Genomic DNA, 15196 nt, shown 5'->3' with positions numbered 1-15196 from the left:
GTAGTTCATATTTAAAGTTAAGTTCAGACTGTTAGTTTTGTTTCTATTCAATAACTTGTAGTTTTCAGTAGTGATTTACTCTAAAGCCAGGCTGCGTACAAAGCCTTACTTACCTTTTTAGGAATCCATCCATCCAGTGTCGAAGCTCACTTCTTTTGGTGTTTAAAAATGAGAAATTTTAGTTTGTGAAAAAAATAAATGCAATATTTCTTGATTTACAACTATCCCCATAGAAAAAAAATAAGCCTGCAGCCTTAAACATAAAAAAAAAACACTTTTAATAACATCAAACAAAAACCATACATCAGAGGGGTTCAAAGCATGAAAGTACAAAAACATCTTCCAGTTGTTTCTGCCTGCAGTGTGAACGTTTACACCTTTTAACAACCACTTTTCTTTTACCACAACAGCGCCACCTGCTGGAGAAGAGTGGTGCAAAAGCTCAGCCTACACTTACTGCAGTCAGAAGCTGCGAGAAAACAGTGAAATGAAAACCTTCTGTCTCGAAATGTAACATTACAGTTGGAACATGCAGACTGACAGCAAAATATAGTTTGAAGGCTCCTGCAGTAATACTGGACCACAAAAAAGGGTAACATTTTGCACAAACAGACAAAAAACATATTGCTTTTAGAAAAAAGTGGAAACTAATATTTTTTCAAAAAGAATTTACCCTTTTGTTCCATAAAAACATACAAAAGTTATTTATTATAATATAAAACTTTACAAGACAATGCAATATAATAGTACCCATCGGTCACAGATTAGTTTGCGGAGCTGCAGAGAAAGAAAAAACAAATCTTAAAGAAACATATGACCTTAAAAATGACATGAGATTCATACACAAAAAAAAGTAAAAAACAAAATGTAAAAATGTAACGGTGAAGCTGGAGAATAGAAGCCTAAAAGTGCTAAAAGAAGTGGCTTGGGAGTTTACCTCCTCTGGAAATACAAACATAAAAGATAGGAATACTTTTCCCAGGAATCAGAGGTCCTGCTGGTCAGATGGGTCCAGAAGAGATAATGACATGAAAAACAGGAATAATTCATCTTAAGCACCAACTCTGAGGAGGAACCGTCCTGAAACAAAAACCGACCAGAACTCAAACGCTTTGAGCCAAAACAAGAAGATTATGAAAAAGTCTTTTCCACCTTTTGCCACATTATAAATCAATATATTTTAACAGGAGTGTATGTGACGGATCAATAAAAAATACAAACTAATAGTTCAGATGTGCTGTTTCCATTTTACACACATTTGCTCTGATTCTCTTGAATGTTGAAAAAATGAAGTTCAGTCCTGGAAGAAAACTTGAGTCTGAAAAATAATTTAACATATCATAATAATTTATCATATAATCAATAATCATTTGCACCTGTCAGCAGGCCGGTCACAATAATCAATAAATCACATTAAAATGAACTCAATAATCTCCATTTGCATAATTTATCATTTTCCTACCAAAACTGGATGTTAAGTTTTCAGTCTGATGTTTTTGTTTACAGTGACTTCATGATTAATTTTATTTGTTTCTCTTGTTTGGTTTATTTATTTTAGATATTTAAAATGTCTTCCAGTTCCAGTTCATTAGAATTGAAAGTTTATTGATCTTTGACAATCTGTTCTTGCATTATTATTATTATTATTACTATTATTATTATTATGTGATTACTGTTGTTTAGGTTGTTAATGGTCTCAAAACAAGAATATTATCATTTATTGCAATAACTTCTGGGACAATTTATCGTTCCACAAGTCTGACCTGGAAGTGATCTCCGCCATCTTGGTAGGCAAGCGCCTGGCTTCGAAGTCAACAAAATGAAAGTTTATAGACACTCCTGACCGACATGTAAGAAAAAAAATGTGAACAAAATGTAGCTGATGGGATGGAAACACGTCAGACGATGTGGAGAAGCTGCTTCCGATCCGCTGTGACAGAGTTCACTAATTAGTGAACAGGAAGTGTTTCAGCATGGAGGAGCTTCAGACAGTCGATGTTTAAACGGATTTATAAAGGACGTAAGAACTCTTCAGGTGAAGAACAAGGTTCTGGCAGAGTGAGTACATGTATGTAGGCTACATGTTCGACTTAGTCGATAAAAGCTACGTTAGCTAAGTTAATGTAGCTTAGCTGACGCCTTGTTGCAACAAGGCGAGAGCTAATTCTAAGCTTGTGGCTTGTTTGTTGTCATAGCAACTGCCTATCAAGATGGCTGTCAGCTATGAAGTTCCAGGAAGTGACGTCACATGAGAGCTGTGGATTTATTAGTAATTGTGACAGGCCTCTGAAGCGTTAAGCACAAGGTGAACAGCTTTAGCCGTGTTGTTCTCATGTCGCTACGGTGGAAACGGAAACTTTTGGAAAATCACGACTGGAGGATGAAAGGTGAAGGCAGGCGACCAGGAGGATCTTCCTTCCTTTGGGGGAGCCGAGGAGGAGAGTAGCGAGGCGGGAGGGCCGCGGCGATCAGTGAGTCTCTGTTAGCACTTTGAGAGAAAGTCCCGCCACCTTGGCGGCGGACAGCGCCGAGGAGCACAGCGTCTGCTTGGCCGACAGTTCCAGGGTCGCGGTCGGGACGAGGTGGCAGAGGTCGGCCCGCTTGCCGGCGGACTGCTCCGACGGGAAGCGAGGGTGCGAGCGCGTGTGTGAGGAGCGGCGCGTGGAGGGGGAGGGCGGCGGGGAGCCGCGCGGGGACGGGGGCGCCTGCCGGTAGAGGCGGAGGCGCGCGGGACACGGGGACGGGGGCGAGTCTATAGCACTTAGATCTGAAGAAGATGGGCTGGGGCAGCCTCCTCCTTGAAGGTAGCGAATGCACTTCTTTTTCCTCCTAGGAACAGTCAGAGAGAGTTATCTGTGAATAAAGTGTGGAGACGTCAGCAGCGTTCAGTGGAGGCGCAGAATCACAGTGATCAATGAACACAAGACGGCATGGAGACAAAATGAATTTCTGCTTCAAAACTGACATGAGACATTCATCAGAGAGCAAAACAGGCAATAAATCAATGAATCACACGATAAATAATTTACAATAATGTGTAATAAATGATCACAAACTGCTGGTGTTCATCCTAATAATTACATTCTAATGAAGTAAATCCTGTAAATTAAAACTTTTGGTCTTTAGTTTCCTGTTCAGACTCTTTGGTCTTAACATTTGCATTCAAGAAAAAAATGATTTTATTAAATAATACGGTTTTATTACATTATAATGCACAATTTTATTACTTTATAACATATTGTGGTGATATTACTTAATGCGGCATCAAATAAATCAATAAGTCACATGATAAACGTAAAAAAGCTCAATAATTTTCATTTTCATGATTTATCGTCTTTCAGGATGATAAAGTTTTCACTCTGGCGATTTGGTCTTTTAAGGATAATTTTGACTTCATAATTCATTTCATTTGTTGTTTCTGCTGTTTTGTTTATTTTTGGATTTTAAAATGTTTTTCAGTTTTAGTTAAATGTTCAATAGAAAAACACAAAATATTACCAAATATTTTGGTTGAATTTCTTGTGTAAATTTCTTAGAACATTTGAAATAAGATTAAAAACTAACTTTAAAACCTTTGAGTGAAATATATGAGCTTGTTTTAAATCAATAATTCCTTAAAATTATTGGATGAAAAAGTTGGCAGATTGTTTAACTGATCTGCAAATGGATCTAAATCATCAATATTAAGGAATTATTGATTTAAAACAAGCTCATATGTTTCACTGAAATGTTTGTTTTAAGTTAGTTTTTCTTATTTCAAGTTCACTAAAATATTTTAACTAGAGACTAAGACAAAATACTTGGTAAGATTTAGTGTTTTTTGCAGTGTACAATAATTTACTGAACTGTTCGACGATGATTTCAATAAAAGGTTAATGTTTTAGTTTTCAGTTGAGGAAATCGTCTGTCTGATGAGCCGGCGCAGCGTCTCTTTGAACGAAGCGATGTCGTCTGAAGGTTTGGACGCGGCTGTTGTAAGACGATCAGATCGTGTTTTCCTGCTGCGCTCTGTGACATGTTACGTTTAAAGCAGACCTCCATACCATCAAAGCAGCTAACAGGATCCCAAGATCATCACCAGAACATGAAATGAGTCACCAGGTTCAACCGCAAGCTGAGGCGCTGCGCCATATTTAGACTCAGAGGAGGAACTCTGCAGTAGAAAGTGATTCTAAATGTCAGAGTTCACCATCAAAAGACGCTCGTCACCACATCGCAGGGATGGAGAAAGTAGAAAGCAGACGGGCATGAGAAGATGCAGCGCTGCAGGGAGTGTGTGTGTGTGTGTGTGAAGCTGTGGTGATAAGGCTTAAAACCACATTCAGCCCCCTTTGTTCTCTCAATCAGAAACACACACTCAGGTTTCCATGACGCAACAGCGGGGAAGACGGCGGAGCGAGCGTTTCATGTTAGATTCCCAGCTCCTGCAGACTAGCCGTGGACCGCGGTCGACCCCCTGCAGCTCCGCCGTCGTTACAGACCCTGACGCACAGAGAAACGGGCGGGTGGGTGGGAGCTGCTGCCCTCTAGTGGCTCAACCTCCAGAAAACTAAAGGAGGTGAAATATCCACGGAAACATCCGCAACAAAAATCATAAAACTAGCATTTATTACAAGCAGAGGAGGCAGAATATCCAAAACTGAACTCAAGTAGGACATTTTTACTAAAGCAAAAGTAAAAAGTCGACTCAAGCCGCTGATCAAATGATCAATCATTTAAAATTTAAAGATGACATCATCAGACGGACCAAAATCTAAAGTTAAGTGGAAATTTTGGTAGTTTAAAGATCAAAATGACAATAGTTCATATAAGTAACAAAAAATAAAATCAGGCAAAAGAAAATGTTTCCAGGTTGAAAGACAGATGATCTAATTATCGGTGATTATCAGCTCCGGTTTCTGGCAAAATAATTTTATGAACTAATAATAAGGAAACGTTTTTTTTTACCTGCAGCACACAATCTCACTTTTATGCATTAAATGCACAAATAAATGTCCAGACAAAAACTGGCTAATGAAAACCAGCAGAAACGTTTTTATGTTTATGCAGTTTTGAAAAAACAGTTTCTGTAGTTTTGTAGACAAAGCAACAGAAATGAAAGAAGTTAAATTCAAAATGAAAATCTTTTAGATTGTGTTTTATTTCCTCAGTGATTTTAAGCTGAATTCTTCTAGTCTCAGGTCAGACTTGGTGTGTTTGGGTTTGGATCAGCAGGTTAGTGACAGACGACATGCAGAGCTCAGAAAGTGAGCGATCCCCGAGAGACAGAGCTGATCATGAAGAAAGTTTCTTTTGTTGTTTTTGGGCCTGGGAGAAATATTCACACCCAGCCGGTCCCGAGTTTGACTGACAGACCGGCCCAGCGGCTCCGGTCCAAACGTTTACAGGTAACAATATTCAGCAACTCTTGCTATATCTAAAAACATTTCAGACAAAAAAAACTGCAATCGGTGCATCGATAACCTTCCCTGAGACGGGAAAACCGTTGGGAACAGTTTTTATCCCAAACAGAGAAATGAAAGTTTAAAACTTTTTTTTTTAAATATCCTTTTTCCACTTCATAAATATTATCACAGAAAAATTCATAACAAACACATTAAATGTTGCAGCTGTAATGTGATAAAAATCAAAACCGATTACTGCTGATACAGATATTGGCCAACACTGATATTTTTTGGTCTGAAATTTTGCTAAATGTAGCAAGAAAGTCTCTGAGTTGGTAACAAGAGCCGGTCTGTCAGTCTAACCGCTCACTGCGGAGCAGAAGAGGTCCGACGATGACTTTAGACCTTTGCTGAGGTAGAAAATATCGGCTTCACATGGAAGTATCGGCCGATCACCGAACTCTCAAAATTAAGGAAATCAGTTCCTATGAAAAACAGGAGAAACGATACGGATGGGTAAATCTGGAGGTGAAACTGTAGCGGCTGATCAGAGTGAGGTGATGACCGCCTCCATGGCCGCTCTGTCTCCTCAGAAAGGCTGAATCAGACTGAAGTGATGGTGAGGAGTGGAGGTGGAGGTGGAGGAATGTCGGTTACACACCTGCAGGGACCGCACCAGTCCGTTTGTTGGTTGAGGCCGAAGCGAGCCCGGCATTTCTTAGGAGAGCCCGGGTCTGAGCGCACAATGCACAGCATGCAGGAGAACAGGAGGAAAAGCAAAAAATAGATGTAATAAACAGAAAGGAGCGAAGGAAGAGGGGGAAGTTAGAGGGTCACAGGAAAAACAAAAAACAACGAGAGGAGAGATACAGAAGAGAAAAGAGCCAAAACTGTTAGTAGCACAACGCGACAGTGACAAACAGCACAGATGCAGTTAATGTCGCTCAGATTAAACTCTGAGGAAAGCAGCCGTGCAAAAAAAAAAACAAGACAGAAAAACCTTCATGTTCAGCAGAGCAGCAAACAAAAACCTTCATGTTCTGCAGAGCAGCAAACAAAAATGCTTTTTCATCCAGAGCCTGGATTCATGGGAAACGTCCAAACTCCTGGATTTACACTTTTCTAATTCAGGTTGCATGGAAAGCAGAGTGGGTTGGTGGTTTGACGTTAGAGACACTTCCTGCCTCAAACAGTGAGCTGCAGCACCAACGCAGCACAAAGTTTCTGCTCATTCTGCCAGCAGCGTTTATGCAGAGATGTTTACCTGTGTTGGAGTCCTGCTGCTTCTCCCGTTTTCTCCTTTTCTTCTTGCCCTGTGGGAAAAACACAAACAAAAGATTTATCAAGTTAATTCAGTTTATTTTTAGACACACAGCAATAACAACATGCACTGCAAAAACACAAAGGGTTACTGAGTAACGTTGGTTTAGTTTCTAGAACAAACATCTTAGTTCACTTGAAATAAGACAAAACTAACTAACAAATAACTTTTCAGCAAAATATGAGTTTGTTTTATGTCAATAATTCCCTAATGTTGATGAAAACGTTCTGCTGGCAGATTATTTAATTTATAACAAGACACTTTCTATGTCTATAAAGTGAAGTGAAATAATCTAACAAGCTCTTATATCTTGCTGAAAAGTTATTCATAAGTTAGTTTTGTCTCATTTTCAAGTGTCCGAAGATATTTGAATTAGAAACAGAACTACTTGGTAAAATGTTGTGTTTTTGCAGTGTACAGTCTGATTCCACTGTGCATGATCAAATATTTTCAGTATATATAACCTTGCAAAGGTATTAATATCCAATGAACCATTTAAATAAATGCTCCCTTCAATGTTAATGAAACAGTTTGAAATCTTTGTTTTTGCTGTTGAGATTTTAAAGATATAATTTCTTTTTAAATGCAGGTCATGATAATCTGAAATAACTCAATTTAAACGATAAAAATGTTGATTGTTTTTATCTGGGAAGTATAAAGGTCATCAAAAGTTTACAGAATCCCACAGTGGTCACAAACAAAACGCATGAAACATTTATTACCTAAAATGAAAAAAATCAGCCGAGTCAAACATCAGACTGGATGTTTGACTCACTTTCAGCTTAAGTGCAAAAACACAAAATATTACCAAATAACTTTGGTCTAATTTCTAGTGCAGATTTCTTCCTGCACTTGGCAAAACTAGCCACCAAACAAGCATTCAGTAAGAAACATCAGTTTATTTAAATCCATAATTCCTTCATGTTGGTGAAAAACCTCCATTGGCAGATTGTTTCACAACGAGAACTGCGCTGTTACCTAGCAACCCCAGCCTAGCCCCGCCTGTTACCTAGCAACCCAGTTCTAGTTCCATTGGCAGATTATTTCACTTATAAAAAGGGAAAATGTTGTTATTAGTTCAATAATTTGCCATTGAAACTAGAACTTTTTCATCAATAATGAGGAATTATTGATTTAAACTCGTATGTCTTGCTAAAAAGTTCCTTGTAAGTTAGTTTTGTCTTTTTTCAAGTGTACAAAGATATCTGCACTAGAAATCAGACCAAAAATACTTGGTAAGATTTTGTGTTTTTGCAGAGAATTGAAATAAAGTGGGACAGGAAACTTAACAGATTTAAAACATGATGAGAACAACCACAGAAATCCCCCAAAATTTAGATTCTGTCCAACCACAAACTTCAATGTTTTTTTGTGGGATTTAATGTGAAAGACCAACACAAAGCAAAAGAAAAGTAATTTCAAAATAATCATAATTTGTTGTGAGCAAAAAACCTTAAAAAAAAGTTTTCTTTTAGCTATATATTTCATTATGGCTCTGGCTAAATGAAATAGTTGAAACTATTAGACTCCTGCACATCATGATGCTGCCGCCACCATTTTCCCTGACGGTGTGATGACTGCAGAGTTCAGACCGTCACCATGAACAGATGGACTATATCCACTGATAAGGTGTAAAATAAATTCATGGTTTTCCTTTCACTTCCATTCTGTGTTGGTCTGTTACGTAAAATCCAAATATAAAACACTAAAGTTGGTTTTCGGTAGGAGTATTAGTACGTTTGCAAGGCAGTTTATAGTGTATTAAAAAAAAGAAACTTTCTGAAGTGTTGCTCCATGTTGAAATGCAAACAAATAAACTCAAACATGAAAAGTTAAAAGCTACAACCAGCAACCAGAAACTAAAGCAAGAAAGAGAAACAAAAGCTTCTACTGCTTCAGTCACTAGAACCGAGATTCATGCACAACCTTCAGTTTCCACCAGTGTTAAAAAGAGCAGACGTCTCCTATAAAATCCTTTTTTCAGTTCAGATCACTCAGAAAACACAAACTTGACATTTCTTTCGCTGTTTCTCGAGTGTTAGTGTGTGTTGAGGTAAACATGAGAGCTCTTCTGCTGCTGATGAACCGAGGCTGAGATGAAGGATGTGGGGAGAGGAATCTACCGCCTACGCTGCGCCGCGCCGCCTCGCTCTGCGCCGTCTGTGTGGTTTACAACAAGTCATCCTGCAAATGGAGCTCCTGCTGTGTGTGTGTGTGTGTGTAGAGGTGTGTGTGTGTGTGTGTGAATATGTGTGTGTGGAGGTTTCTAACATGTTCTGCAGGAGAAACCCTCTACGCGTGTGGAGCTTCTCTTCCTGTTCTGCTCGCAGACGGGGGTTTCTCCAAACATATTGAGTTATTCTGCAGCAACAGACAGTAAACACACACACACACACACACACACACACACACAGAGGATTTTCACATTAAATGACTTGTTTGTTTTGGTGGGAAAAGGGATTTTCTTGTCAGCTGTGCCCCCTTCGTTTCATTCAGACAGACTTTCTCACAATGTTTTAACGGCGACACTTTAAGCTTGTTAGATAATGAGATGTCAGTCAAGCTGCTGCTGGCCACGCCCCCAACTCAACGTTTACACTCGCACGTAAAAATGGCTGCAAACAGATACGCTGCTATGCAACTGTACATCTTTGAAAAGAATTAGTGGAGCCTCCTGCACAACAAGTGGTTTCTAGTCAACAACAAAACTCTTGTCTTTTCCAGCAGCCATTGTACAGGGCATACAGCAGGAAAACCAGCTGACCAAACGTGCCGGAGCTCAGGTTAGGTTGCTAGGTATGGTGCGGAACTCTTCTAGGGTTGCTAGGTAACGGGCGGAACTTTTCTGGGGTTGCTAGGTAACAGCTTAGAGCCTGCTGATTTGTAACATTATTCGGGAGGCTTCTGAAACGGCTCGTTTTCTACACACCAAAAAAAACATGGACTTCTTGCTAACGGGTGTTTTTTGTATTTTTTTAAGTGCTTGGTTGTTTTGTAGAAGCGGTAGAAACCAAACTGGAAGAATATAAATGTGCAAAAAGTATTATTCTTTTTTTTTGCCATTATAGATTCCCTTTACGCTGATCGTTCTCCAAACTCCTTCAGGCTGGATTTTCTTTGGATTGACAAACATTTCCTGATTTATTTTATGCTTTTTGGTGGAACTACTTAGGGTGGATGGATTGTTTTAGATTATTACAATTTTATTTTATTATGAAATGCTTTTGATCTGCAGAAACAAAGCAATAAAAATACATGTTACACGTAACAGAAAACCAAGCAGGATCATTTCTACACTGAATCTTTGGGATCAGAAACTATTTTCCAGTTCAACTCAGTGAAGAAGAGAACATTTTCTTCCTTATTCTTAACAATATGACTTTCAGATGCTGCTCATCTCCTATAAAGACATTTATTTTCAGGTGCAGAGAAATGATGCATTCAAGACTAAAAGTTAAGATTACATTAAAATATTGCAAGAAAGTCTGACTCTTTGGAATATGACGTGAAGAAATTGGCCAAAGTGCAGCAGAAATATGTCAAAATGTGTTTTTTTCTCAAACAAAGCAAAACAGAAGGACGGATAATAAAGTAATTAATAACCAAATGAAGCTGTTGTAGTGTTTGAAATGATAAATAAACGGATGCAGCGAGGCCAGCCATGCAGCCCTGCTCTCTGTTAGTTGGAAAGAGACGGCTGATTTATACCTCTGTGTGATGGAGAGTTTTAGTAGATAAAGAGATTTGAAATGCATCCACATCTTACCGACCGGAGGGCCTGTCCTCGTTTACATGCTTCAAACGTGAGCGATCTCTCAGGAGGGTGCATGCAAACTTTGCACAGAAATACCCACAGCCCCCTCCCGCTTTCATGCAGCTTCTCAAACACTTTATTTTGATGTTTTTATTTTTTACCCCACACCACAGAGGTATAAATCCACCATTAGACGAGTCCCTACCCAATCAGCTTTACTCTTTTCCCCTGCGACCCCGCTAAGGCCCGCCTCCTGCAAGAGTTCAACAGCAAACTGAGAAGTCAGAGGCACACAGCAGCCCAGATTCAGCAAAACCCCAAAACATTGAACTTTCAAAGAAACCAGCATGCACCACACACCGGCCATCTTTACAACGTTTCACTGTGGGTTTACAGCCAGAGGCGTCAATAAAATTCAGAGAATCATATCAGACATTGAGCTGAACATGGAGCGCTTTCACCCTCTTTCTGTTTATGGAATGATTTGGGCTTCGTCAGTAAAAACTCATACTTTAATTTTACAAACATCTGGTGTGATCTACTTATTAAAGTGTAAAATAGCAAAAAGATTCAATTTAAATAAAGTTGATAGGCAACAGAAAATTAATTGAGAATCGAACTGAAAATAAAATTTGAAGAACAAACGTTTTGCTGATGGCTTTTTAAAAATTATTTCAGTTTGAAAAAAAAAAGAGTTTCTATAAAATTTGAGTGAAATTTTAAATTTTGCTCCAGTTTTTAAAAGATTCTGATTATTGAAGCATAAAAAATATGCAAACTTGAATAAGGAGACTCATTTGATGACAGTTTTATGCTTTGGTTGACATTTAAACCAAAACAAACTAAAATTAAGAACCACAGTTAAAAAAAAAAAAGTTCTTAAAATGCCTAAAAATAGCAAAATATCCATTTTCTACATCTTTTGAATGAGACTGAAATCATCTGCAGCTCAGAATAAAAACCAAAACAATCAATCAGCTGAAGAAATATTAAAAACAGATGTGATGAAAAAACCCACAGATAAAATACATAATTTAAATATAAACAAATATAAAATCAAGTTAATATGTTTCAGAAATTCACGTTTTTAGGTTTGACTCCAACATTTTCCAATAGTTAGTTTTGTTTTAATCCTGTTAATCCAGATTAGGAAAACAGTCGACTGTAAGAACCTTTTACCTGCCGAACATTCATCACATTTCAGACCAGAGTCGTCAAATAAGTGTCGTAACAGCTTGCCGTACAAGACAACTACCACTAAATTAAACTGATAAATATAAACTAATACGTATTAGTGAATTAAAAGTACAGTAAAAATAAAAGTATTCACAGTGATTTCTGATTTTAATTGTTGTTTACTCCCCTGTTGCTGTAACCACGGCAACGCGTTGACGTCTATTTCTCCGACCGCAAACCCAGACACAAAATTCATCATTTCTGCACAACAGAAAGGAGGGGCTGCAACACTTTCCTGTTTATGTTTTTCTTAATCAGCTCCTTGGTTTGAATACGTTCACTCTGAGCCAGAGAGTTAGATGGAAACAGGTTGGGGAGGGGCAGGAACAGAGCAAAATAACTTACGTAGTTGTCTCTAGCAGACCAGGTCGGGTAGAGCTGCATGTGGAGCTGTCTCTCTTTCCGGGCCAACTCGTAGTACTTGGCCTGCTCCTCCCGGGTCAGAGCGTGCCACTGGGAACAAATAGGTCAGAATTATTTATTGATCCAAAACAGAACGACAACTGATCCGTTTAAAAAATTAACAACTTTCGACCCGTTTCTCCAAAAAAGAAAAACATTTGCAATGACTGTTAGAATATTAATGAAAAAAAACAAAAACAAATGCATGTTCATAAGTAACAATATACTTGTTGTATAGCAGTGGGGCCGCCAGGGGGCGCTGTGGGGCCTCAGAAAGTTGGAGAGAAGACGAGAAAAAACATGCAAAGATAACAAAAATTTAATCCCATAATTTTTTTATCTTAACTTTTTAATAATTTCTTGTTGATTATTTTTAAAATAAAATATGAGTTAATAATTTATTTCTCATTTTCTGATTGGCTTCTTTGCTCCTCTAGCTAGCATAGCTAGCAACAAACGGAAAAGTTTCTGACAAGAAAATGACCAAAAGCACCGACTCCGAAAATAAAATAACATTTTATTCATATTAATATAAAATATCACATATTTTCTTATTATTAAAAGAGAAGATTGTGTTGAAAATTTGTATTATTTGGTAATTGCCATAATATATTATCTAATAATTACATTTTCAGGCAACAAAACTCATGGCCAACGACAATCAGATGGTCCGATGCAGCATTTATGCCAAATGAATGTAATAATAATGAAATAGTTAATAAAAACATTCTAAAAGTTGAATTTATTTTCTACATATTTTGTAGCATTTCTGTGGGTCTGTAAAGGGGGTCAGAGGTTACAAATGTTCTAGCAGACATAACTAAATGATGAGTTCATGCTTGTGTCACTCACCCTTCGTCCCAGAATCTGATTGATAGCGGCGCTCTCCTTTAACGTGCACTCGGCGATGACCTTTGCCCTCATTTCCTTCATGTACAGCATGAAGGCGTTCAGCGGCTTCTTGATGACCGGTTTCTTGGGCTCCTTCTCCCGCTTGACCTCCACCTGCGGCTTCCTAAAGGAGCGAGAACATCCGCAAAAATAAACATGAACAGCACTGAAAATTAAGATTTATATCAGAAACAGTCAAAACTTTAAAAAAGAAGAAACTTAATCACTAATGAGGGTCTGGTTTCTAGATTGCTTCTGTCTGTTAGTTATTTCTTGTATACATGTTTTTATTGTTAGCTTTTCAAGGTGTACTGAGTTTTATAAACACGTAGCAGCGTAACGTCACACAAACAAGATCCCGCCCCCGGGTTCCTGCTGGAAGGCAAAAAGCTGCTTACTAACAATGGCTAGCATTGGTTTAGCTGTTATGTTGTCAACATGGCGCGCTAAATCTTAAATGTACGCCTGATATATAAAACAAATAGAGCTTTGCTACTAATTGTCAAAACTATGACAACTAAATATGTCAGGAGAAAGTTTAAATAAAAAACATAGCAAGGGAGATAGAAGTATGTCAGTTATGCTAGCTTGACTATGACAACTTTAACGTGTAGATGTGCTGCATAATTCTGTGTGTTTCGGTTCATTAAAAAATGTAAAAAGGCGACCTAAACACAAACTCTCATCATCAGTACAGCAGGTGTTTAAATTAGCTAGTCTACGCCCACTGTGTTAGCTTAGCTAATAGCAGCAGTAGCTAATTTACCACAGCGATCACTTATTAATAATCGCAAAATAAACATCGAGCCTGAAAACATAGTGAATGTTCTGTTCTTTGCGTGGGAAATGTTTGAGTTTTTTGGTGTTGAATCCTGAAACATTAGTGGAGCTGTTGTTGTAAGAGAGGAAATACTATTTAAGGAATTGTTTTTGCAAAAGGATTCTTGGCTCCTCTTTGGGTCAAACTGACCTGACACCCTTCCTTTCCTTGCATATTGTCAGTCAGTTGCTATGGCAACGAGTCTTTGTGTAGCGTAGCCGACACATAGAGTAAGAAAAAAGAAGAATACGAGTGGTTTTGAATTATTCTTCAACGGTTTTTCAGCGATATTTTTCCCTTTGCTGTGACGCTCTGCACTAAATTAATAATAGCTTCATCTCCAAGCTTCATTTTGGTACCGGTTCTGCAGCAGCTCCGGCGAGGAAAAGATGAGTCTATTATCAACTGCATATTTATGTTACATTGATTAATGTGCTAAACAAATAAATAAAATTTAATTGAATTAAATGAAACGGTTGTGATGAAGGAAGTCGGAGTGACTTACATGTACATGCCTCTGTCGTACTGATCATGCTCCTGCTTGCCTGAAGAGGGCACAATAGCCGGATGGGGGATCCCTGTTGGATGCACGCCCGACGGTCCGAGCATCAAAGAGTGAGGGAACCTGGACGGGTTGAAACAAAATGGAGGAACACAGTGAAAAGTGACTCAAACCTGAGAGGTTTTGGAGCGATGCATCAACTTTCAGGCAGAGCGCTGAAGCAAAGAGGCACTTCTGGCCGAGCATTGAAAGCAGAAAAAGCATCATCTAACGTCCAAGTTAGGTTTTCTATCATACAAAAACATTAATTTAAATTTGTTGTGTCTAAAGTTATTAAAAAGCAACTTTTAACAGCTTTATTGATCATTAAATATTATATTTTATGTCAAAAATATAATAGTGTTAAATCATGATATATAATATTGTAGTTTCAACATTTGTCACCACTAGAGGGCGAACAAGTATTGTTTTTCAAAAGAAAGCAGCTGAAAGATGAAGACATGTTTTACAGTTTAGACTGTTAACATTAGACTGGATATATTTCTTCTCTAATATTTGGAGTAAAAGAGAAACAGCTGCTGTTGAATTAAAACAACAAAGAAAGAGAAAACAACATCTAAACGGCGTTAAGCAGCTTGAGAGCAAAGAGCAGGTTGTTGGTTTTAGTCCTTATGGAGTTTGGAAATAGAAATATTTCACCAAGGGTATTATGAACAAAGCAGTTAATAATATGAGCTTTAAAACTATTTCTTTTTTGCATTTCTAAAAACAAACCCTATTAAAAAGATAAAGCATCTTCATATGCTGGATGACTATGTTAAGATATCAGACCAGGTTTGTGTGAAATTTTAACCATAAAGCATGTTAAATGTATATGTAAAGCAAC

The 15196-nt window shown here is 38.0% G+C and overlaps 1 protein-coding gene across 7 annotated transcripts in view; it reads right to left on the bottom strand.

The window, feature by feature from the left end:
* Positions 1–254: 254 nt before the first annotated feature.
* tcf7 (transcription factor 7) overlaps positions 255–15196 on the bottom strand; it is a 76562-nt gene continuing 61620 nt past the window's right edge. For 3 of the 7 annotated variants that reach the window (XM_028030366.1, XM_028030368.1, XM_028030370.1), the window contains 7 exons: positions 14314–14433; positions 12950–13112; positions 12041–12148; positions 10665–10712; positions 6649–6697; positions 6046–6118; positions 255–2829 (listed from right to left, as the gene is read on the bottom strand). In XM_028030366.1, coding sequence (XP_027886167.1) covers positions 2469–2829; positions 6046–6118; positions 6649–6697; positions 10665–10712; positions 12041–12148; positions 12950–13112; positions 14314–14433 — 922 coding nt within the window. In that variant the 3' untranslated portion in view covers positions 255–2468. Of the gene's footprint in view, positions 2854–6045; positions 6119–6648; positions 6698–10664; positions 10713–12040; positions 12149–12949; positions 13113–14313; positions 14434–15196 lie in introns of all 7 variants that reach the window. The other 4 variants (XM_028030367.1, XM_028030369.1, XM_028030371.1 and 1 more) reach the window with 3 other exon arrangements.

The sequence above is a fragment of the Xiphophorus couchianus genome, chromosome 11 (genome assembly GCF_001444195.1).
Source record: "Xiphophorus couchianus chromosome 11, X_couchianus-1.0, whole genome shotgun sequence".
In the NCBI taxonomy this organism is placed as follows: Eukaryota; Metazoa; Chordata; class Actinopteri; order Cyprinodontiformes; family Poeciliidae; genus Xiphophorus; species Xiphophorus couchianus.
This window is presented reverse-complemented; position numbering and strand designations above follow the sequence as displayed.